This window comes from Sander vitreus, chromosome 6 (assembly GCF_031162955.1).
Source record: "Sander vitreus isolate 19-12246 chromosome 6, sanVit1, whole genome shotgun sequence".
Taxonomy (NCBI): domain Eukaryota; kingdom Metazoa; phylum Chordata; class Actinopteri; order Perciformes; family Percidae; genus Sander; species Sander vitreus.
Window position 1 is genome coordinate 7,426,979 of NC_135860.1, and position 25,399 is coordinate 7,452,377.

Sequence of the window (25,399 nt, forward strand, 5' to 3'; positions counted from 1 at the left end):
CAAGAAGCCACGAGACCGAGCCAGTCTCATCTAAAAGGCTGGAAGAAGGACTGTCGCGGCGAGCAGCGATGGTTTGCGGCGGATTCATTTGCACCAAGAACGCACTCTGCGCTCTCAATATAGTCTATGTTGTAAGTATGAATTCACTGCTGTTATACCGAACGGAATTAACCGAAATAACTGCTTTAAAAAGGCAACAGGTGTCTATGCTTTCATCGTGACTTGTGCTGTATACCTGTTCGTTCAATACGACACGAGATTACAACGTTTGGGTTGTTTTCTGAGCCGCTTTCCTGGTTGCGGAAACAGGCAGGTGTTTGTGGTAAATGATTAGGCTCAGTTTATGGCCAGGGTTGGTGTTATTGGTGGCTTTACTCAGAGATAAGAAAAAAATAGCTACTACTTTGTCTGCCAGGGGAACATCTCCTTCATAAATCCAGAACAACTTAAGTGGAAAACTTCTATAGATCCATGAACAACCTCTGTAATCAAAAAGCACAAAATACTGCCCATCTCTTAATTATTTTGTATTATACCGGTAATTCATTTATTGTAGGCCTATTTCTAATTATGTAGGCCTACTTTACTTACAGTCTGGAGTTGCTGTATGTGCAGATGTTTGTCTGTCATCCCCTGTTCTGCATACTTCAATTAAGTATATCAATTAAAAATCTAACTTTCAGGTATTCGTTTTAATAATCAAATCCAGTTGCCTTTTGACTTGGCTCTAAATTACATTTCACATCCAATCACCTGGATGACCTCATACAAATACGTTTTATAAAAGTCGTCAGCCAACCAAAACATCCGAGATTGAAGGCTTAGTCGATTGATCGATGAGTCAATTGACAGAAAATTCATCTGCAGCTATTTAAAAAAAAATCGGATGATAGTTTTTAAGCAAAAATGCCAAACATTTGTGCGTTCCAGCTTCTAAAAAGTGAAGATTTGATACTTTTCTTTGTCATATATATGATGGTTAACTGAATATGTTTGGGTTGTGGATTGTTATTAAGACTAAACAAGACATTTGAAGACCTCAACTTTGGTCTGTTACAATTCTGACAGGCATTTTTCACAATTTTCCCCACATTTTGACAAAACAATTGAGAACATAATCAGCCCCTGATATCATCTCTAGATGGGGAAACCGCTTTCCTGTCCACTTTTCTACTTCTGAATTTTGTCAGAACTTATTTGAATACCAATAACCTTTTTTAAGCTTTTTCCTTTTAATTGAATCAAAGACATATAGGTTTGGTGTGGGACAAAATGAAGTGGGAAGTTCTTCAACAACATAAGGGCCATACATCTATCTACAACATCTGCAAATTATGGTCATATTAGTTATTGGGTTTTCCATAATGGTAGTCTAGAAAAAAAATAGATGTTATGTAAATCTTTCATGTTACTGCTGCACTAACCCTACTTGTAATCGTGTTCAGTTTCCTTGGCACCTTACATTTTAGATAAGTTTGTATTTGCATCTTCACAACAGAGAGCACTGTCCTTTGCTGCCATGTTTTTGATCACTTTGTTGTACAGTTGTACATTAATCTATAAAAATATGGATTTTGTTTAATCAAAAAAAAAAGAAATACAGTGTGAAAGTAGTTTTTTCATCCTTGAGTAAAGCCTGGAAATGGAGCCTCGCGGTTTTAGGGTGTGTGTGTGTGTGTGTGTGTGTGACTGACTGACTGACTGACTGACTGACTGTAAATGTTGGGATTGAAACCGGCAGTTTAAAATTTATAAACTCTGGAGACTGTTTTGAAAAAGCAACATGTTGGTTTAGTCTGGATGGCAGCCCTTCCTGACACAGGGAGTAGAGACTTCCCTAGAACGCTGATTGTACTTCCTCTTTATCTCATGCAAACATTTTCTTCCTTCTTAGTTGGTGGGTCTGCTGCTAATCGGAGTGGCAGGCTGGGGGAAATGGTTGGACTTGGTCTCCAGCATCAGGGTGGTGGCAGGAGTCATCGGTGTGGGCATCTTCCTGTTTGTGGTTGCCTTTGTGGGGCTGTGCGGCGCCCTGAAGCACCACCAGGTCCTGCTCTTCTTCGTATCCTTTGGTTTGTATGTAGAAGCACAGGGGCCTCCCACCTTCTGATAGTTGTTTTATGAAAAGTAAATAACGCCACAGCTCTTAGAGGGTTTCATTCCTCTGTTAATGGTCCTTGCGAAGCAGCAACACAGTGAAATGTCATGTTTTCATGATTTTTTTAATCTGATGTAAACTTTCTTAACCTGCTCCAGTACATGATAATCCTGTTCATAGTGTTTGTCGTGCAGTTTTCCGTGTCCTGTGCTTGTCTGGCACTGAATAAAGAGCAACAGGTATGTTAATTTTGTCTGCACACATTTCAATAATAACATTATTTAGCCTAAATACTCTAGTTTACCTCAGATAAACGTGAATACTCTCACATTTGTTTAATGATCCTAACGGTGTAGATTTTCACACACTACCATATTTGCAAAAAAATCAGTTATTCATGTTCATCTTTCTGCCTTGTCTCGTGCTTTACAAACAAATAAATAAATATAGACACAACCAGGCTGTGCGGTTCTCATTTACAGAACCACCTGCTGGAGGTTGGATGGAACAAATCCGAGGCCACTCAAACGGACCTTGAGAAAACACTTGACTGTTGTGGCTTCCTTTCTGTTCCAGTCAATGACTCATGTGCGGCTGTAAGTTAATCATCTGGAATATTCTTTTCTTTTTCCTTTTTGAGATGCAACTTGATCTTGATTTACATGATCCTGCCTTTTTTTTTTTATATTTCTCCCTTACTTCCTCTAGAGATGCTTTCACAACCCTCAAATGACTTGTGAGAAGTGCTCAGACATCATCCAGCGGTATGCTGGAGATGTGCTACGGTTTGTTGGTGGTATCGGACTCTTCTTCAGCTTTACAGAGGTCCGTAAAATGTCATAGCAACAAAGAATTTAGTGGGTGCTGATGTAGATATTTTGACAGATGAAGTTTATTGTAAATTCAGAAAAACTTGACACGTTATGCTCATATCTTTCCTTTCAGATCCTCGGAGTTTGGCTCGCCCACAGATACAGAAATATCAAAGATCCTCGCACAAATCCCGGAGCCTTTCTATAAGCACGGACAATTTAATAAACCCAAAAAATTGCACTGTTGTATAATTGTTTTTCCCTTTTTTTTTTTTTTTAAATCACATTTACATTTGTAAGATTTAAAGTGAGACTTCAACTTTTGCTGTAGCTGCAACTTGAGTGATAATGATGGCAGTGTAACAGTAATGCAAGTAGAGAAAAACCATAAAGAGTCTAGCTACACAGCATCTATCCAAAGATTGCTCACAGCTAACATTAGCCACTGGTCATATCAGACCAAGTAAGGCTGCAACTGCAAAACCTCTGAGTGTGTTGAACTGGGCAAAGTTTGGTTTTATTGCTTATCAATTCAAGTTTCAGTTTGCTTTAATTGCTGTTCGATTACCTTCATTGTAATGATACAACCTTTCTTGCTGTGAATATTGCCTTTCTTTAAAGGAGTAGTTTAACATTTAGGGAAATCGGCGCGTTCACTTTCTTGCTGAGAGTCAGAGGAGACGTTTTGATACCATGGTCATGTCTGAAATGTAAATATGAAGCTACTAACAAAGACTGGAAGCTGGGGTAAACGGCTAGACTGGCTCTGTCCAAAGGTAACAAAATCCACCTGCCGGCACCTGAAGCTCACTAATTAACATCTTGTTTGTTTTTAATCCATACAAAAACTATTCTCGGCAAGAAAGCAAATTAACGTAATTCCCAAAATATCAAACTATTCCTTTAAGTGAAACCTGATACATGTATGGACTATTTCATTCTAATCTGTCTCAAAGCGATAACAGCAGCTGTGTATGCTCACCATACACACACCTTATGCAAATGAACTGCAGGTTAGCACTGCGATGACTGGACGAATACACATTGGTGTGGATTTGAGTGTAGGGTGTCCTTAACAGCAGGAACATATCAAATTAAAGTCACACCTGTTGCTCCTTGATGAACATACTGTTATGAAACCAGGTTTGTTTTGGTTTTATGTATTTATTGCTTTTTGTTTCCTATTCCAAACACATCTGAACATTATGAATTAATACTTAATGTTTGTAATATTAAATGTCTCTTTCCTTCATTGTCTAAAATAAACATGCAGAGTTGCAGCACATGTACGGAAAATGTATTTTATGCTTTGCTTGTCAGATTCAGTGCTGATAGAGAGCCATGTTTTCACTGAGGTGTAAGTAAGTTGGTGCCACATAACTCACTCACATTCCTCAGCCCAAACAGGATGCCAACCAGGAACTGCACTCTTTACACTTTAGATTCCTCTGAATGTCATAACAGACCCCTCAAGCGGTCCAACCTGTTTACCCTTGTGACTGGGAACTCAGCTGCTGCTATGTCAGCTTGTAAAACAGTCATTGTGTGCACACCATATAATTAACTGCATTCTATATTTAGATATATATATATTCTTTGTAAACGGATCACTCTGTACTACCCTAGCATGCATTGGCAGACCTATTAAGACACTGATAAAATATTTAAAAATGCTTATAGGTGTCTGGTTGAAAAACTACGGAAGCCAAGATTGGCCGTGTGTTAATTAACTTGTTATCTCGAGAAAACATGTTTTTCCTCTTGTTTATCAGAGATCAGGAGTAGCCTGCTGGACAGTAACACATCTGCTTTAAGTTGACCATGTCAACCTATGCCTTACAATAATTAGCCATAATGTAGGCTCATTACCCTCGTATCAAATCGCTAGGGAGAACTTTCTTACAACAAATGGCAAACGTTTAGAATAAGTTTATATGGTTTGCTTTGAAACTCCCAACACCTTCCCACAGAGCAGTATGTGTATGTCATGGTCCACTCCTATGAATGAATACGTCAGAGTTTCTCCGTGAATGAGGCTGCCCTGAGAGTGAACAGCAGCCTCACAGCTGTGGCATTTCAGAGTCAGCTGAGCTGTTGGAAAGGACAGGACTGCTTTTACCGAACCAGAACTTGTCTAAATGTATACGCTGTGCAGAAAACACATTGGCAAACTAATGTTAGTTGAGTGTCTGGCTGTGCAGGGATTAAAATAAAAACATATAATAACAGCTTTGATGTATGTATTAAAGATTAGAAAAAGAAAGTGTAGCCCATTGCTCTTATTCTTATAATATTTTACAATGGCTTTGGCCCACAACTTTTCAAAGCGTAGAGATCACTGAATCAATGCAACACGTGTCAGTCATTTTTTTCTTTTACTTTAACAGCTCTGCTGAGCAGCAGTGCCACTTTGTTAAATGTTCATTTTTATTTACGTAGCTGCCACTCATCTCAGATTAAGGCAGTATTAGAAAGGGGGGAAAAGGACATTTTTCATAATTCTTTCAGTGTCTGTTATGGTTGATGGGGAGCATTTCGTGTGAAAAGTTTTAAAATTCCAAACTGAGCCAAAATATTTGTTAAAAAAATTAAAACAAAAAAAAACTGTAGGCCTAATACAATTGTGGGCAAGAAACGCTTGGAAGTACTTCCAGGGTCAAAGGTAATTTGGGAAGCAGCATAGAGGAAGCACATGGTGAGTTTTTCATACATGAAAAAGTTTGTTTGTAAATCATGAAATGAATTATAGAAAATGATGATCAAGACATTTAACATAAATAAGGCAGTTTAATTTGCACATGCCCCTGCTGACCCTTACAGCTGTTATTGTTTTATTTGATGCAGCAGGAGCAACAATTAATATTGTAATTAAATAAGCACATGTGGATAACAAGGTTAAAGCTGGTTGTTAGTAAAATGTAATATGTAGAATTTGACTTTGAGTCAACTGAAGTCGCATCTTAAGGAAATACATTTTCATTCCCTGTGTCTTCTAGCTCCCTCTGTACATTGATCAAAGCGTTTGTGTTGCATCAAACTTATTTTTTGTCTCTTTGCCATATTTGCTTAGAAAAATATACCAATCTCTTGTCAGAACACTCAAAATTTTGCCTCTCAGCTGAAAGCTTCAAAGCATGCTATCTAACTGTATGAACGGTTATAAATCGGCTTTTCTTCTGAGGCTGTTTTTGGATAGTGTCTGAAGCATGTCCAGCTTTTATCACATTGTCTGCTGGGATCTTTACTGGCTTGGGCAGAATTATATTTATATATTTTTTCTGATGTCGAAGACAATACTGCATATCATATTGGCTAAAACGTCTACAAAGCTCTTGAGTTCTTTATATATACAGCAAGTCTCTGTCTCTGATCAAGCTGTCTGACATTGGCAGCTTGGCTATTTTACAAAGAGACTTAACTTCTCAGATGGATTCTACTGTTTGACACACAGTGGACTGATCCTGCATTTCCATTTTTCAAACTTTCAGCACCAGATGATAAGTCCTCTAAGTAGATGAGATGTTTCTTTCTGAAAGAATGAGGTGAAGCAAAGGCAGCAGGACGATCAAGGTTAGTCAACATAAACTCATCAGCTCAAAATAACGGGAGAATTTGCTCCACAATGAGCACGTAAAAACTAACATTCTTGTATCTTATAATACAAAAATATTAAACTTAAGTCATAGTATAGTATGTCATAAAATGTGAAAGTCATAGTATAGTATGCCGAAAAAAGTCATAGTATAGTATCTCAAAAAAAGTCATATTATAGTATGTCATAAAAACTCATGAAGTCGTCAAAAAAGGTCATTGAATAGTATGTCGCAAAAAGTCGTCCAAAATGTCATTGTATAGGATGTCACAAAAGTATATGTCATGAAATGTGATAAAAAGTCATAGTATAGTTTGTCATAAAAAAGTCAGTTTCTTATTAAAAAGTCCTAGTATAGTTTGTCAAAAAGTCCTAGTATAATATGTGATAAAAAGTCATAGTATAGTATATCATAAAAAAGTCACAGTATAGCTGAAAAAAATCATACAAATGTCATAAGATGTCATAAAGTCATAAAAGTGGCATAAAAAAGTAATAGTTTGTTATGAAAAAGTCATAAAAAGTCATACTATAATATGTCATAAAATGTCATAAAAAAGTCATAGTATAGTATATCATAAAAAAGTCATGAAAAAGTCATAGAATTGTTTGTGATAAAAAAAGTCATACTATACAAAGTCATAGTCATTGTATAGTATGGCAAAAAAGTCATATGTTATAGTATGTCATAAAATGTCATAACAAACTCATAGTATGGTATGTCATAAAAATGTAAAAACATGGTACAATATGTCATAAAGATTTCCTAGTATAGTATGTCCAAAAAAGTATTAGTATAGAATGTCGAAAAAAGTCATTGTATGTCATAAAAAAAGTCATAAAAGTGTCATAACGAAAGTCAGTTTGTCATACAAAAGTATGTATGTCATAAAATATCATAAAAAGTCATTGTATAGAATGTCAAAAAAGTCATAGTTTGTCATAAAAAAAGTCATAAAAGGTTGTATAGTATGTCATAAAGTCATACTATATTATGTCATAAAAAGGCATAGTATGTCATAAAAAACCCATAAGTGTCATAAAACGTCATAGTTTAACATGTCATAAAAATGTCATTAAAAAGTCATAGTATAGTATGTCCAAAAAAGTTTAGTATAGAATGTCCAAAAAAGGTCATTAAAAGGTCATAGTATGTCAACAACAATTCATAGTTTGTCATAAATATTTGTCATAGTATAGTATGTAATTTCCCAAATGTAATATAAACACAAAACATTATATGTATGTCATAAAAAAGTCATAAAAGATCATAGTATAGTATGTCCTAAAAATGTCGTAAAAACACATAGCATGTCATAAAAATGGCACAAAAAGTCATCGTATGTCATAGTATATTATGTGCAAAAAGGTATTAGTATAGTATGTCATAGAAAAAGTCATGAGTCATAAAAAAGTCATGTCATAAAAGTCATGTGTCATAAAAAGTCATTCAGTCATAGCATAGTATGTCATAAAAATGTGAAAAAAATCATGTCATAAAAATGTGATTAAAAAAGTCAGTATAGTATGTCGAGAAAAGTAATATAAAAAGTCATAGTGATGTCATTAAAAAGTCCTAATAAAGTCATAGTATGGTACGTATAAAAAGTCAGTTATATATACATTTATCATAAATGGAGATGATTCTTCATATTTGAAATTTATTCGGTACAGTTCAAGATATTTTCAAATGTAATATAAACACAAAACATTATTTGGTTAATAAAGAGTTGTAACATCATAGTAGTGCTCTCTGGTGGAGACACTATGTAAGCAGAATTATTTTTTCTGAAAAAATGTACGCGGAGCCCATAGCCTGTATTTTATTGGCAAATAAAATCAATCAACAGTGCTTCTACATTATGCCATACATGTTTGGCATTTTTGCAGCAGTGGATAGTAACTAAGTACATTTACTTAAGTACAATTGAGGTACACGTTATTTATTCTTCTCCACTACGTTTCAGAGGGAAATATTGTACTTTTTACTCCAGTACACATTTCATATATTTAGTTACTTTGCAGGTTCAGATTATTAATACAAAATAGTATCAACAAATATATATTAAAATATCCAGCAGTATACTAAAATGAGTCCCACATTTACCAGCTCCAACATTAAAGTGATAACACATGAATGTATGAAGTTATTCCAGTAAAACAAATTATTCTGAAATGGGCCATTCTGCATTAGTACTTTTACTTTTTTGACAGTTATACTGTCTACTTAAGTAAATTCTCTGAGCAATTCTTCCACCACTGCATTTTTGTGCTGGGATAAGCTAATATCGATTGATTATTTATCCATCCCTTCTCAAAGCAGATAATACAGACTGAAAATGAGGACTCTTGTATTGTATCAAGGTTTTTATTAAGCGTACTGTACATTCATGTACCAAACAGCATGTTTATAACATGAAAGTATACTCTTGAGCTCGAGTGTTGACATGAAGGTAAAGTCTACTAAATAATGAGAATTCAGGCTCCATATTAACAAAGCAAACACAAGGATATGAGGGCAAATAAAACGTACAGATATACACATGTATCCAAACAGAAGTTAAGTGACCTGATTTAGTCAAACTTCTTTTCATAGGGAACGTTCTTTCAGCAAGAGTTGGACCAAACTAAACAAAGAAATAAATAGGCACTGGGAACAGGAGTCACATTAGCATGAGGCAATTAGCCAGGAGAGCTGCTAACTGCTCAGAGGCATACAGACAATTTGGGGGGTGAAGCGGCATCGAGTGTAATTGAATGAAGATCCAAGAAATAAAGATGAAAAACGGCGAGTGTGTTGCAGTTTTCTTATCAGTTGAATTTAATTATGAGTCTGATGAGAAGGCTCTGTGTGCGTTGGGGAACTGCTGAGAGTTGAATTCCGGGTCTTCCCTCACTCGTTTCTTGATGTCTGCTTTAACCTGAGGAAAAAGATATTAAAAGTATGCCTTAGAAAATGACATGTCAAAAGTGTTAATATATATAGTATGCCATAAAAAGGTAATATAATAGTGTGTCAAAAAGTAATGTAAAAACAAAGTATAGTATGCCATTAGAAGAAATCATAAAACATTTCATAATATAGTAAAGAAGTCGTAGTGCAAAAGAGGTTTTTTTTGTCAATCAAGTCATCAACTAATGTTTCCGCTCTATTATCTCATCTACTTGTATGAAAAGAAAGATGAACTAATAGTATTTTAGTATTCTCATAGTAGTTTAAAGGTCACCATCGTCATCACTTTTAAACACTTCGTTCAGATAGATTTAATACAGACTTGTTTATAACCAATGGTGTTCTTAACATTCTATTACCATCTTTTAACGCACAAGGTTACACTGCTGGACATATCCAGTGTAAACTTGTACGTTAAAAGATGGTGAGAAAATGTTATGCTAACCAATACGAATCACGGCTAAAACTATGAAAGCAAGAGAATCAGACCGCGGCCAGTGTGTCCCTGGTGTGTTCGATTGTATACGCAAGACTTCATTACCTGTTCTGCATAGGCTTCCTTCAGCTCCTGGCTCTCCAGGTCGTCTTGTAACCGCTCAGCGGAAGTGATGGGCTTCACGCCCGCCGTCCTGGCTGCTTGACTCACCGCATCAGAGAGGGAGAGGAGGCTTCCACCACCCAGTCCTGTCTAAAAACACACACACACACACACACACACACACACACACACACACACACACACACAGACCTTAAAGAAGGCAAGGACAAGTAACAATCGTACATAATGAGTAAAGTTACAACTGATCGGATTACCTTCCTACGTTTAGCTGGCATGCCTTGCAAATAAGCGTCAGACAGCGGCGGCTGAGCCTTCATCTTCCTCTGGGTCATCATATCACACCTGATGATGGGCACCCATTCCTACAACACATACAGTCAATAAATAGGGAAGAGAGAGATTGGAGTCTTTATCTTTTAAAAGGAAAGTTTCACATTTTCAAGTTGGTCTTCAAATGAATACTCAAAAGCACTCAAAACCTCTTTGTTACTGTCCCCCCCACTGCAGCAGCTCAGCAGGGAAACAAGACAAACTTTAAAAAAATACCCACTTGATTGGACTGACGTTTAAAATGCACTTTTGCACGGAACAATGACTGTAGAGTTTGTTCTCTCTCTCCTACACTGGAATCGTGTTAGGTGGGGGATCTTGACGTCCAGTATGGACACAATTGCAACAACCACAAACCTACCAATGGAAATGTGAGTATTGCTTTAAGACAGACTTGCAAAACCTTTGAACCTATCCACTAAAAGTACTAGTACTAAAGTACTAGTGTCATAAAATCGATGCGTCTTTCCAAAGACAATGTCCCTATTGCTCTGGATAGTCCACAGACATCAGTTTGAGCAGTTTTCAGTGGAACTACTCCTTACAAATATATTAAAAAAAAGTTTGGATTATTCAGTAGGGAGGACGCATATGTAGTCATGAAATTAAAAAGATAGATGTTAAAACAAACTGAGTGGGCTCTTACAGGTGGAACAGCAGCCGCCCAGGCCTCTGACTCTCGAGGAGACTCGTCACTCCCTCCCTCAGCTCCCGCTGCTGCCATGTCACCACCTAATGGTGCCGCTCCTCCCGAGGCTCCCAGGTCTCCTGGCAACACCCTTGTTTCCCGTGATGACGCCCTCGTGTTGTGTGACACCGACATGGCCTCCTCTGCTGTGGTGGCTGCAGCTGGTGAGAGGGTGTCCCCAATCTTTGGAAGTGAAGAACAATGAAATGAGGCAACTAAAAGGCAGAGCAGTACCTAAAATTTCAAACTGAGTTCATCTATTAAAGATACACCATGCTTACCGTTGCACTTTGTGCTCGTTCAGGCTCTTGTGTGCTAGTTGCAGAAGACTGATCTCTCTGTGAAAGGGTGTCATTTAATATTTATTAGCCATTTCAGACGTGCCGTCCAAAGTAACAGGATATGTAACAGCCATCAGATAAGAGGGACTTCTTTCTCTGCATGTTACATGTGCATTCTGTTCTGCAGAAAACTGATAAGAGTTTTCAAATGTAAAATCCAGACAATAAAACTGAAACCTACAGTTAGAAAACTAAATTTAGGAAAAACAAACTGAATTTAAATTCTCAAGTGTAACTGAGAGGCTATTTCCTCTAAAAGCCATGTGTGTCCATCCATATTCTGGGAAGAAGTCATAGATACGGAGCTAAAATGTAAACAAGGCATGTGGCTGGTCCGTTACCTGTGTGTGAACTATGTAGTTCTGGATCTGCTCCTGTGTGATGGGGATGTGCTCCAGAATCACCTGCAGCCTCATCGTCATCATGCTGGTCATCCAGTTGACGAGGCTGGGGCTGATGTCACTAGACATCCTCCGCTGGAACATGAGAAGATTCAAGTTTTTCTTTTACAGGTACAACAGCTGTTTCTTCTGTATTCAGGGTTCCTAGACCTTTTCCAAAGTCACATTTAAGCACTTTTCAAACACTTTCAAGGTACCTTTCCAAGCACCTTACAGCTGCGGTAAATGGCATATTTATATACAGTTCATAGATGCAGTGGTCTAGTACAACTGTTCTGCCAGAAAGTTTGCTTTTGTGATTCCTACAGTGGTGTTAATTCAATTATATTTTTTTTTAGCTTTGAGGTCATAGTGGTGCTGTTGTACTGGACTGCATTATGTTGAGAGGTATAGAAACGTCCAATAACATTCCTCGCTTTAGATTTTTAAGACATTTAGTAGCTTTTGTCTGGTTTTGTCTCATCTCACAAAAACATGTCACTGCTGCAATCTTTTTCTTGTAATTTTGCCATTGTGTTCATTTTATGTCATCTTTACTGAGAATAATAAAGTTCACTTTAATTATCTATGACACTTCTGAAATCGTGAGCATCTGTCTGTAAGTAGGTTTGAACAACTAATTCACTAGTTCTGACTAGTTGTAACATGGCAACAAAAACTAAATGGAGGGAAAGGAGAAATAAACCGCAACAGTAAATGGCTATAAGGTAAAGGCAGTATACCAAATGAAATGTGTTGTTTTTGGGCAAAATAGCAACTTTGTGACCAAAACAAAGCTTCACTTGCTGCAATGTTTGCAAGCTAGTCAGGAGAAATAATTTTGTTTTCCTATCATATAAAACATTGGCCTTTGACTGCTCAATAATGTCATGACTGACACCTTGTTTGGCTTGTAGTTTGTTTTTTTTTTGGGGGGGTTATATTCCAGAACGCCGGCATAAGGCATCGATGCCTAATTTAAGTAAACATGAGTTTGCATTTGCACAAAGCACTAAACTTGATATTCTTTGCCCGAACATGCCAAATTCAGTTTCATCTGGATTCTACTACCTACTGAATAGAGAGCAGACCTAAGCTGAAACAAAGTGAGTGTATTAGTGAGAAACTGTATACTAACTATTCGGTGGTTGATGACTGCAGTGAGGGCTCTCTGGTCTCCTCTCAGGCAGTGCAGGTTGAGGGCAAGACACTCAAACAATGCCTGGTTGCACATCTGTAGCAGCTCGGGCCCAAATGAGTCATCTGGATGAGAAAAATATTGATATTAACGAATTAGCAAAAAATACAATACTACAAGTTCTACAGAGATAGTTGAAATTCTTTTTTTTTTTTTAAGTTACCTCACAGCAGTATTCCTGATAATCCAAATGTAATTACCTCCAGTGCTGCAACCTACCTCTTAACACAAATAGAGGCTAAACTGGAACCAAAACATCCACATATAAACCATCACGAGACCAATTGATTTATACTGTTCTTCTTAAAGTTTACCCGTGCAACGCAGAATGTGTGTGGCAATGTGCATCAGCTGCTGTCTGAAGAAGGACATGTTGGTCTGAGTGACATCAACACCCTCCAACACGGTGACTGAAGACTCTATCTGTGGGGGTTGAATAAAGAAGTGCCATCAATACATTTACAAAACACAAAGGCGGCAACAGTTAGGTAAATCATACTTAAACTAAACTGGCTTCATAATTTCATGAAACATGTCTTAATATTGAATTATTAGAAGAATTAGCTAGTGGCGTCTCAGTACTTCAAACCAAGGAATTGACCTTCCACAGTCTAAAAGTGAACTGATTCAACTGACAAAATGTGAGTCGAGCAGCTCTATATTTAATCATATACGGTTTTGTATTATTAGCGATACTAGAGGAGAAGTGGACCTTGAGGACTTACAAAGCTCTCACTGATATACTCCTCCAGTTCATTGACAAGACTGTCAGCCGCAGCCTGTGGGATGGAAACAGAGGACATGAGGAAAAAACAGAGAATGACAGCACATAGACAGAGGTCAGTTACACAAGAGAATAAAAAAAGACCAACCGTTAAACATGGGACCAATAATAAAAAGTAAATTAGCTCCATCTACTTTTAACTATGCTTGGGTATCAAAAGATTTGAAATAAACAAGAACAATGTAAAGGGAAAAACAATTCTTCAACTGGTGAGTGGTACTGACAGCAATGTTTTCATCGGTTGGCTCTCTGCCGTTGAGGTAGTTCTGGGTGAAGAACTGGGACAGTTGAGGCTGGATGCGGCCCAGGGGCTGGTGCTGGCCATGAAGCAGCATCACCAGGTCTGACATGGTGAACGTCTGGCACACCAACATCAGCAGCTCTCCAAAAAAACCTTGGAATCACAGTAAAAAAGTATTAAATGTGAAGTTACGTAATGAAGAGGGGTGAAATCATCAGCGCAAACTTTTTTCCCCGATATGCTTCTTGGTCAGCTGATGTGTTGACAGCATCATATACTTGACTGTTTTTTACCGGTAGGATCCTCAGGACTGATGAAGATGTTGGTTGCCTGGGACAGCCTCTGCATAAACTGAGCAATGCTCTCTGTGTCGTTCTGGGCCTGGCCCAGAGAGCCCATCATGGTGCTCAGCACGCCACGGACGATGCCTGTGAACAGCTCCGGGTTGAGGGCTTCGGCTCCAGCAGGAGGGTTGGGCATGGGGTTGGGCCCTGCAGCAGGAGCAGGAGTGGTACCAGAGGGAGGTGGTGGTGGAGAGAAGATGGGTTGGGCCTAGAAATGAAATGAAAACTAGGAGTGAGAATTTGTTATCAGTACTTTGCTTTAATTGAAATGCAGTGGTTTCTTTAAATGGAAAGCACTATATAGATAAAACAAGAAACTCACTTACTGTCTATGACATGTTTTTTTTTTTTTACTAGCGCCAACACAATGTTTATTAATATATAATAACCCTTTTTACCATTTAACAAAAGTCACATCGAGCTTTTAACATTGAATGTTAAAAGCTGTCCAAATACAAGCAGTTTAATAAGAACTTAATAAAATACAGTCTGAAATTGGCAAAAGTATTTTTTTTAAATCAAAACCCGTCTCATCAAAGAATAAGTCAAAAGGAACACGCCGACTTATTGGGACTTTAGCTTATTCACCGTATCCCCCAGAGTTAGATAAGTCCATACATACCCTTCTCATCTCCGTGCGTGTTGTGCTTTATTTTGTCACTTATTGGGAGCAGTAGGCTAGTTGGAGCCGGTTACCTCCAGGATCTGTGCTAGACTAGGCTAGCGGTGGGGGCGTCAGACAGAGTTACAAACCGCACGGAGATGAGAAGGGTATGTATGGACTTGTTTAACTCTGGGGGATACGGTGAATAAGCTAAAGTCCCAATAAGTCGGCATGTTCCTTTAAGGAGCGCGCATCTGATAAAGCATTCGATGCCAGCCTTTGGTAGTTGAAAGATTTTCAAAAGACGCTGAAGCCTTAAGACAAAATAACCTAAATAAAAACAGAGTACAATGTTGACAACAACTTGTTTCTCTGATTTCAGGTGATATATATTAGCACTGACTGCTGATTTGTGAGACATTTTTTAAGATTGCAGTGTGTCCAACTAAATTTTGAATAGTATGCATTCTACCGTTTTTGTGAAATGAAATACTTTTATTTATATCATTACTAGATCTGGCTCCATTTGAACACAGTTCTAAAAAAAAAAATCTATGAAAACGATTTCCAAGAATCAAAATTTGAGCTCCTTTCACATGACCTGTGTGCAGGTAACCTAGGACTACGGAATGATTTCCAAATTAAGGTGCAATTTACATGCAAGGTCTATGAAGTGCACTCAAGTCAAACATTCAAACACTGACCTGCTGCATGAATTCACTCACTCCTTGGATGAAGGCTGGGACACCAGATGTGGTGACAGTAATTGAAGGGGCCCCTAAAGGGCCCGCACCGGCACCACCTAGGAGAGAACCCAGGAGCTGGCTGAGGTCTGGGGGCATCTCCTGGGACTGGGCCTCAGCAGTGTTGGTCTCAGATTGGCTCGGTGGACTAGTAGTGTTTGCGGTAGGCGGAGGAGTTGGACCCGAATTGGAGAAAGAAAAGGAGGAGGAGGCTGAGGAGGTTTGAGAGGAGGAGGAAAAGGAGGAAGAGGAGGATGTGGATGTGGATGAGGAGGATGTGACTGTTTGACCAGCTGTAAAAAACAGATTGAAGTATCACTGATGTACAGCAATCCTTGACCAATTTTTCTATACATACATAATTAAAGAAATATGCTGCTAATGAAGTCCAAATCTAAAATTTAACAACTGGAAATGCTTACCCATTTGTCCAGGAAGCAAAAGCTGTCCAACCAGTCCACTAATCATCTGGTTGAGAGCAGCAGGGTTGAAAGCCTGTGGAGCAAGACTTTTCAATTAGTCTCAAATGTTGATAATCGGCCTCAAAAACAGGGACCAAATCAGAAAACATTATCCCCACCTGTCCTGGCTGCTGGCCCGGCATGGCAGCCCTCACATTGATGGTGGTTCCCCGAGTGCCGAAGGCTGGAGGGGGCAAGTTGGGTGCAAAGGGGGGTCGGGTGAACACGACCCTGGCCTGGGGCTGGGGGCCAGTATGGGGAGGAGGTGGGGGAGCAGTAGGGGTGGTGGTGGGTGTGTTGGGACCTGTGGTGGTAGTTGAGGAGTTGGCTGTGGAGCTGTAGCCAGGAGGGGTGGGCTGGGGTGGGACTGGTTGGCCAGTGGCAGTGGCGGTGGCGGCGCTAGTAGCTACGGCAGCAGCATATTGGCTGATCTGTTGCATGAGATTCCGCATAAAGTCAGGGGGTAGGGCACCTGAAGAGGGAAACAGAGACCAGTGCATTAGAATAACATGACCTAATTATGTTATCAGCAGAAAATGATTTTCAGGAGTTCCCAACCACTATACAATATTTAATTGAACTGAAAGTTAGAAGAAAAAAAAATAACCTGGACCTTTGAAGGGATTTTACACGACTAGACTGTGTAATATGAAATGTAGCATGCCAAATGTATTATGAATTGGCCTTTACCTGGTTGTCCTGGCATTTGCTGTCCAGCTGCAGCAGGGTTTGCACCTGGTCCTGCACATACACATAAAAACACAAAAATAGTTTGAACTCCCTATACAATACTAAAGTAACTGTCTACCAGTATCACTCTATTACAGATGTATTTTTGCAATAACAGAGCCATCATTTAACAAAAACATCTTTGGAAATTTTAGCCTGTAAATCAGATAAGTTAAAGTTCCATTCTTCAGATCACTTTGATTGTAGCAGCAGTGCATGAAGGATGTAGTAGTGTGGTATGTGCGATCATTTAATGCCAACACACTGCTGCCCAGCGATATGACACAAACAGCTTTGACGTAGTGGAGCATTCAATCAGTGGCGGGTAGGGGACAACACACCATCCGTGTTCATCTGCATCATGACCACCGGGACTGCCTGGTGGCTGATTCTGATGACACGGGGGCCAGCCTGTCCCGGTCCAGCCTGCTGATTGGAAGGGGAAGTCTGTGGGGGTGAGGTCTGTCCCTGACCTGCCTGCTCGAATTGGCTAGCCGACTGGGTAGGCGGGGCTTGTCCCTCAGTGCTGTTAGCAGCACCCAGGTTCATCTGTCGGTGAAGATGCAAGCACAGTCAGTCAGTCTAATGACATTAAAGGTTCACATTAATAAGTAAAATACGCTCACAACTAAACTTACTTGCACTGGGATGTGGTGGTGCACAGCTCCAGGCAGAGTGACTGGGGTGGTATAGTGGGAAAACGGCCGAACCACGTGCAGGTGGCGGGGCACAGGGCTCATGAGGTTTAATCGCAGGTCACTGAGGGCCACAAGGGCGTTACCCAGGAGACGGAGACACTCAAACGTCAGGATAAGAGTACGCTGGTCCTCCTCTCTCTCCTGAGGCAGAAAAGAAACCATTTTGGGCACCTTCTTAAATGACAACTATATAATGCATGCTAAATACACAGGGCGAAAAGGTTCAACATTTTGGGTAATATAATTTGGCTTTTTTGCTTTCTTGCTGAGAGTAAGATGAGACAATTGTTACCACTCAAGTCTCTGTACGGTAAATATGAAGCTACCAGCAGCAGCCGGCTAACTTAGCTTAGCACAAAGAATGGCTTGCCTGGCTGTGACCAACGATAACAAAATTCACCTACAAGCACTTCTAAAGCTCACGATGGACACATATCTTTAACCCGTTAATACCTACAAAAACTGAAGTGTGAAAACAATTATTGGCCATGGTCATGACCAGTTGCCAGGCAACAAGCAGAGAATAAAGGAAGTTACTGTCCTGTAAAAGAATGTTGAACTTTTCCTCCCAAAATCTTGTGCTGATTTATTCCACACCTCCTCTTAGAACAAAGAACATTTGAATGTTTAGACAGAAACATTGTATGAAATAAATCAGTTAGCAAGTGGTCAATTACTGCATTTTGAATAATCCCATTAATCCCAAAAAATGACAATATAAAAGTTATTGCTGCCCCTCAACCCTTATGAATTTAACAATTTAGAATGTGATATTGGAAATGTTTAATATGGATATTCTGGCATCCTAATAAAAAGCATTGTTTCAGAAATATTCTAAGATCACCAGTTAATTATTATTTGGCTGTTTGAATCATACTGTATTATTGTTGTATTCTGCTGTGGTGGCTGTCTCCAGGATGGTGTGAGCTCTCTGAATGAAGGGCTGCAGTCTCTCCTCCACCCTCCGCAGCTCAGACAACATCTCTGCCAACTCAGCTGGGCTGGGGTGACTAGGGCAAGAAAGGCAGAGCTGATTACAACTAAACAAAAAAAACACAAAGCTGGTCAGTGGTTATTAAAGTGACACAGAGATATAGCATCACTATGTATATGGAGTTCAATACAATACAAACTGGCAGGAGAATACATAGGATACATTTACAAGTTAGTTTCAATAAAACACTTTAGTATGAAGTGAAATGCTTCATGTTTGCAAAGTTCAGGAATGATCTGCATTGATTCTATGCTAAATAATTTCATGTTAATTTCAAATTTGCCTGCCTCAGAAGTATGTGGCATAAGAAACAATCTGAGTAACTGCGAGAGAGAATGTCTCACTTGGGTCCAGGTTGGGGTGCTGGTCCCTCAGATTGTGCTGAAGAGGTGGGTGCAGGTGGGGGAGTTGTTGGAGGTGGGGAGGTGTCCATGGGCTGGGCAGAGGGAGAGGGAGTGGAGGTGGTAGATGAAGATGAGGGAGGAGGGGGAGCAGCAGCAGAAGTTGCCTCTGTTTGGGTGGCTGAGTCACTCGGCCGACCCTGAAAAAGACACAAGACAGCAGGCGAATTAGTTAATAAGGTGGTGATTTCTCTGGAGCTTTGCGTCTGAAGTAATGTGAACGTTACCTCCATCCTGTGGATGACATCATTGATGTCCCTCAGCAGGTTCTCAGCCAGCACCAGCCTCAGCCTCGGCCCACTCTGCACTGGTTGGTCCATATCAATGTGCACATTCACAGACCCATTGCTCTGAAATAGAAATGGTGAAAATCAACAAAACAAGGTATTGTTATGTGGGATTGTATGCTATCAGCAGGCATCTTACTCCAGTGCTGGTTGTGACTCTGGCATTCCTGGCATTCTCTCCCATACCAGACATCATCTGCTGAACCGACATCTAAATGAAAAGAATAACAGCACTGAAGTATGGCACCTTTGGAAACAACACTTAACATGCTATACTAGGGATGGGCGATAGAGACGATATGCAATATAAACGATACAAAATTGGCCTACGATAGAGATTTTAATTATGTTGCACTATCGCGATAATTCATGTTGATGACGCAATCTACCCGCGAAGTTTAGAGCCACGAGCTGCAACCGGCTGCAACGCGTCATCGTCATCTTGAGTAAACATGGCTGAAAGCGAAACAAGGAGCTGGTGAAAAAGATCGGTGCAACATCCAGTATTTGGACTTGGTTTGGATTTAAGCAGCAACAACGAACCTGTGGTCGAGCCGTACCATGGAGCCTTTCACCAGCCTGACAATTCACTATATAACGGATGATTGGAATCTTGGCAGCCGGTGTTTGCAGACGTCATACTTTCCCGCTGAACATACGGCCGTGTGTGTGTGTGCGCGCGTGTGTGTGCAGCGGCAGAGTGGAACCAAAAAATGTACCGGGAAAGTTTACGGCCCCCGCCGTACGGGTTGAGCAGAGGCTGCACAGTTTGACCAGCAGACAGCAGTACCAGGACGCAAGATGGTGTTGCTAACAACTTGCAATGTATAACTATTATCAGACCGGCCCACCGAGAAAGGTCCTGACTGTCCTGTGTGTGCGCGCGTGCGTGTGTGTGTGTGTGTGCTCAAATGCGTTACATTAGGCTGCAGGTAAGAAACTTTGTTTGAAATATGTTTTTATTTAAAGTATCTGTGCACATTTGCCTAATACTTAAAGTATTTTCAGTACAGTGTCTGTTCCTTAACAGAGTTTGGGCACATTTCAGCTTTTATATCCTCGAGGAGAAGACGGAACTTGATAGGAATCATGCTATATGCTGGCTTTGCAAAGCCAAAGTTAAGTATTTTGGAAACACCACAAACTTGAGAACTCACATGGTACACCATCACCCAGAGATTAACATTAAAGACGTGGACGAACAACAACAACCTGAAGTACCTAACATGCCAGTCAACCAACGCACTCTTTCAATGCTCTAAACTCCCACCGAACTCGGAACGAAAAGCTCTTTTTGTTTGACAGTTTTATTTTATACTTGAATTACATGTATTTGAAAGCTGGCCAAAGCTTGGCACTTTGCAGTTTTTAGTTGCAAAAGTTTTTATTTTTGTATCAAGACTTATAAAGTAATATCAAACTACATTTAATTTGTTGTTTCTTTTCTTTTAAATTGTATGTCTACTGCAATTACATGGGAAAAGTAACTACATTTACATACTGTGAATCGTTTTTTTGAATCGAGAATCGTTTTTGTATCGAATCTTGAGCATCAAATCGTGACATTTTCTGAATCGTGCACTCCTACTGAACAGCCCTGAACAAGTCACAAAGCAGACCTACCTGTATCTGCTGGGGGTCCATGATGTTGACAGGGAGGTTGAAGGTGCCAAGCATTACATAGCTGTTAGCATTGCGATCATGTGGAGGCACTTGCGATGTTCCCTGGGAGGATGAGGAGGGTCCACTGTCAGCTGAAGTGCCTCCTGACCCTGAGCCAGGCTGGGAGGGCGGAGGGGGGGCCCGTTCCACAAGATGTATCACCTTGCCATCCACATCTGGGGCAACAACAGAGAACTACGGTTACATATGTACACATTTGATGGTGCGTTAAGTTCACACTGTTTTTTGCTGAAGGCCTTCAAAATGATGTCCAATTATTATGTCCAATTACTTTTGCCGGCAATACTATACAAATACTGACAAACACAAGTGTTATGCTTTGCTTTAATTGAGCTCTTGATTACTTACTGTAGTCTGCCAGAGTCCGTTCATCCTGTAGAACTCTGCCCTGATAGATCAGCCTCTGTTTGTCCACAGGGATAGCCACTGACGGGGCAATGTGCTCCTTAAACTCTTTCACTGTCAACTACAAAGAAGATAGAACAGACATGAGTCAGACTTCCACAAAGGCTGACAGAAAATGAGAATCCACTCCAGAGTTTGCTGTAGGAACTGAAGAATTTACCTGAGCACCAACAGTGTAGGTTCTGCTTTGGGAGTCTAGTGTTTTGACTGTCACCTCTATGTCTGCAGTTTGTTCCTCCATGGTGTTCCTGTATCATAAAATAATATGTTCCAGAAATTATAGCCCAAACGATACCTAATTATTGAGGCAAATAGTAATATAAATATGTATACTTAAATGTCAACTGATATTCATTTCTTAACATAAACACCCAAAATAAACAACCTTTTTTTGATAAGGATCCCTTAAATCTGTTTTTAAAGAATTGTGAAATGTGTAAGACTATGCTGGTGATTTTAGAGTAAAAAAAATAAAACATGTCACTGCTTTCTTGTGGAGAAACTACGTAATGAAGGCAATGTTTCTAAATAACCTCAAACATATATCTTTGGCATTTACGTACTTACATGTCTTGGTACTGGTCAGCTGCCGGGCCGAATACACTGACATAATATATAAGTAGTAAGCTAATATTGGGTGATATAGGCCAAAGTGATTAGTAGGTATAGTAATCAGGTATAGTCATTTTCATTTTTTTTTTTTTTTTTTAACTAACTGACTAATCATCAGGTGTGAAAAGAAAAAACAAAAAATGCCCATGACATTTTATCAAAGATTATGGTGGTGATTATGTGGTTCAAGTTGTTTGTTATTTCCAACCACCAATTCAAAACCCAAAAGTGTTCCCTTTAAAAAAAAAAAAAAAAAAAAAACCGCAAATATGAAAATCTGAGACCAGTGAATCTTTGGTATATTTTAATTATTGGAAACTAAAAGTAATTAAAACTAATTTTTATCAAAAATGTTGAAAGAGCGTATCAGTTAAAATGTAACTACTTTTTAATAATTCCATTTGTGTTCAGTTCAATTTGTTCAATAAAAGAATGACTTAACAAGCAATTTGTTTTATTTTAACAGAATACTGGTAGCAGCAAAAAGGCAGAACTGAGTACACTTTAATATATGCAACATTTCAGAGGTTTAGGGAATGTACCGGTGCAGCAACAAGTCTGGGACAAATTCACTAATACAGCTAAAGCTTCAAAATGAAATTAAATACTGGAAAATCTGTTTTAACGCTCTGAGTATCCATGTTTTTTTCACCCTACATTTCTTAACGTTAAAGCTCATGAACAAAATACGTATCTATGAACACACTAGTAGACGACATCCCAGGTCGGACCATCGGAGGAGCACGTGAATGCAGCATTATTTTAATTAACCCAAACCAGAGCACAGGATTAGCAGCGTATTTATATAAATGGTTAGCAGCTAGCTAGGTTCACTTGCTAGCTAGGTAGCATCATAATGTTACCGTAGTTAACTAACGTTATCAGCTTAACGTTAGCTAGCTACGTTAAGTTAGCTGTATCCTGTTAGGCCATTCAACGGCACGGATATTTGAAATTTCAACTGTAGCTAATTAAACAATTTGAACAGTGACATCATGTAACACGAACAGCAACGCTAATTACGGATAACGTTAGCCAGCTAACGTTACCGTTAGCTAGCTAGTTAACATCGGCTTGCTAGCAGGATTTAGCTTAGCTTCACTTGAAAACGTTTGCAACAAAGCTAACTTTGACCCTTGATAAGCACAGCTATATCACAGACTACACGATATTTCGTTTTCATAAAGAGACTGTGGTGTGTTGTTCAACGGTTACCTTAAAAGTCACACTATCCTTTCAACTTATCCAGTGTATGCAGCTGTTTCTTATCACCAAATACCATGCAAATGACTTCCTAGTACTTGGTGGTACAAGCTGTCTGGTACTTGCCAGAAGCTACCAGGCTGCACGGATGTGACGTTAGGGCAACACCGGAAGCGCTGCACAGAGGAAAGAAAAATGGCGAATTTCATGGAGGCAACAACAAATCAGCAGTTTGAAGATTTCCTAACCAAAGCTGGGAAATGCCTCACCGTAGTGCATTTCCAGGCGGCATGGGCTCCTCAGTGCGGCCAAATGAACGAAGTGATGGCCGAGCTGGCCAAGGAACACGCCGACACCACGTTTGTCAAGCTGGAGGCGGAAGCGGTGCCGGAGGTCTCGGAGAAGTATGATATCGCCTCTGTCCCCACTTTTCTTTTCTTCAAGGGAGGGGAAAAGGTGGACCGCCTGGACGGGGCCAATGCTCCGGAGCTGACCAAGAAGGTGCAGCGCTTGGCAGTCACCGGGAGTCCGGGTAGTGCTGCGGAAAGTACCACCACAGACCTGAACCAGCGGCTGAAGAAGCTGATCAACGCAGCGCCCTGCATGCTTTTCATGAAGGGATCCTCGCAGGAGCCCCGCTGCGGTTTCAGCCGGCAGATAGTGGGCCTGCTGAAGGAGCACAGCATCCAGTTTAGCAGCTTCGACATCCTGTCCGACGAGGAGGTCCGACAGGGGCTAAAGACCTACTCCAACTGGCCCACCTACCCTCAGCTGTATGTGAATGGAGAGCTGGTGGGAGGACTGGACATAGTGAAGGAGCTGGCTGAGTCTGGAGAGCTGGAGAACACCTGTCCAAAGGCTGTCACCTTGGAGCACCGTCTGAAGACCATCATCAACCAGAGCCCAGTCATGCTGTTCATGAAGGGCAACAAGGATGCTGCAAAATGTGGCTTCAGCAGGCAGACACTGGAGATTTTAAACAGCACCGGTGTGGATTATGACACCTTTGATATTCTGCAGGATGAAGAGGTGCGTCAGGGGCTCAAGACCTATTCCAACTGGCCAACCTACCCCCAGCTCTACGTGAAAGGAGACCTGATCGGTGGTTTGGACATACTCAAGGAGCTAAAGGAGAGTGGAGACCTAGTATCAGTGCTGAAGGGGGAGTCTTAAAGTGGATTTGCCATGCCATCAGAGAGGGGAAACAAAAAGCCACTGCACATGCCCAGATCGGCTCTGTGTCACTGATGTAACAGTACATGTGGACCAGGAAGTGAATTAAACAATTTATGAAGAGAAATATTAGATAGAATAATCAAATTGTTTCGCATATAACCAAACTGTTGTAGTATTTGGATGCATTCACATTCTACTTAAAGAAAAGAAAAAATTGCAGTTAATGAGAATTTGCTTTTGGTTTTCATTCTGAAGCTTTGCTCATAGTAATTATTGAAAATGCATTAAGAAACAAGAAATGTTTCAAGTGAAAGTAAAGTGATCCCTGTTGTTAGCATACTTTTATAAATCCCTGTCTGACACTGGGAAAATACACAGAAAACAGCAGACTTTTGTTCATATTATCTGGTGTCTTCATTTTTGTGTGTTACGTTCATCCACTTCCGGTATTCACAGCCTCACACTTCAGGACATGTCTATAGTTAGGGAAGCATTACTTATCCACCCTCTAACTTTTCGTGTCATCCTGTCCACAGTTTCTTAGCCTGAAAGACAAAATAATTATTAAACTTTATCCAATAATCACTCTGGTTTAAATATCTTAGAACTAAGTCTAGGTGGCACTTACTAATACTTTGTTCATCAATAACGTGATTAAACAATAAAAAAACAAAAACTTAAGATTTGGTCTTGTTTTTTGGTGCTACTTCCATTAACTAGATAACATGTGTAAACTATCACTTTGTCGAATCAGTGGGCAACTAAACAAATCACATTTTCAAAAACAGAAATACAACAAGGCCTTGAACCTAATATGTAAGAGGGAAAGTTGTTGATTTTATGTTGCATTGACTTTGCTGTCTGTAACCATAAATGCAGTTAAATTCAGAGTTTGCAAACTGGTAATTAACACCAGAGAGTGTGTGTGTGTGTGTGTATATATATATATATATATATATATATACACACACACACACATATACAGTCAGGTCCATAAATATTGGGACATCGACACAATTCTAATCTTTTTGGCTCTATACACCACCACAATGGAGTTGAAATGAAACGAACAAGATGTGCTTT

At 39.7% G+C, this 25,399-nt stretch overlaps 3 protein-coding genes across 4 annotated transcripts; 2 read left to right on the top strand and 1 right to left on the bottom strand.

The window, feature by feature from the left end:
* tspan13a (tetraspanin 13a) lies at positions 1-4,190 on the top strand. Its single transcript, XM_078252284.1, has 6 exons — positions 1-131; positions 1,895-2,062; positions 2,257-2,337; positions 2,581-2,694; positions 2,807-2,923; positions 3,044-4,190. The coding sequence occupies exons 1-6, from the start codon at positions 69-71 to the stop codon at positions 3,116-3,118; spliced, it is 618 nt and encodes a 205-aa protein (XP_078108410.1). The 5' UTR covers positions 1-68; the 3' UTR covers positions 3,119-4,190.
* A 4,661-nt stretch (positions 4,191-8,851) lies between these two features.
* bag6 (BCL2 associated athanogene 6) lies at positions 8,852-23,273 on the bottom strand. Of its 2 annotated transcripts, none has more exons than XM_078252287.1 (25): positions 23,153-23,273; positions 21,486-21,573; positions 21,269-21,386; positions 20,861-21,075; positions 19,377-19,448; positions 19,178-19,300; positions 18,894-19,090; positions 18,433-18,565; positions 17,496-17,696; positions 17,199-17,406; positions 16,819-16,869; positions 16,248-16,600; positions 16,090-16,162; positions 15,629-15,879; positions 14,270-14,528; positions 13,960-14,129; positions 13,677-13,730; positions 13,266-13,374; positions 12,892-13,016; positions 11,715-11,849; positions 11,314-11,370; positions 10,991-11,215; positions 10,269-10,376; positions 9,997-10,143; positions 8,852-9,423 (listed from the first exon to the last, which is right to left on the bottom strand). In XM_078252287.1, the coding sequence occupies exons 2-25, from the start codon at positions 21,564-21,566 to the stop codon at positions 9,328-9,330; spliced, it is 3,561 nt and encodes a 1,186-aa protein (XP_078108413.1). In that variant the 5' UTR covers positions 21,567-21,573; positions 23,153-23,273; the 3' UTR covers positions 8,852-9,327. The 2 variants fall into 2 exon arrangements, with proteins under 2 accessions (XP_078108413.1, XP_078108411.1); XM_078252285.1 differs by having other exon boundaries at positions 15,629-15,960.
* Positions 23,274-23,284: 11 nt separating this feature from the next.
* Positions 23,285-24,997, top strand: glrx3 (glutaredoxin 3). The gene has a single exon (XM_078252288.1). The coding sequence runs from the start codon at positions 23,336-23,338 to the stop codon at positions 24,311-24,313; it is 978 nt and encodes a 325-aa protein (XP_078108414.1). The 5' UTR covers positions 23,285-23,335; the 3' UTR covers positions 24,314-24,997.
* Positions 24,998-25,399: the final 402 nt, after the last annotated feature.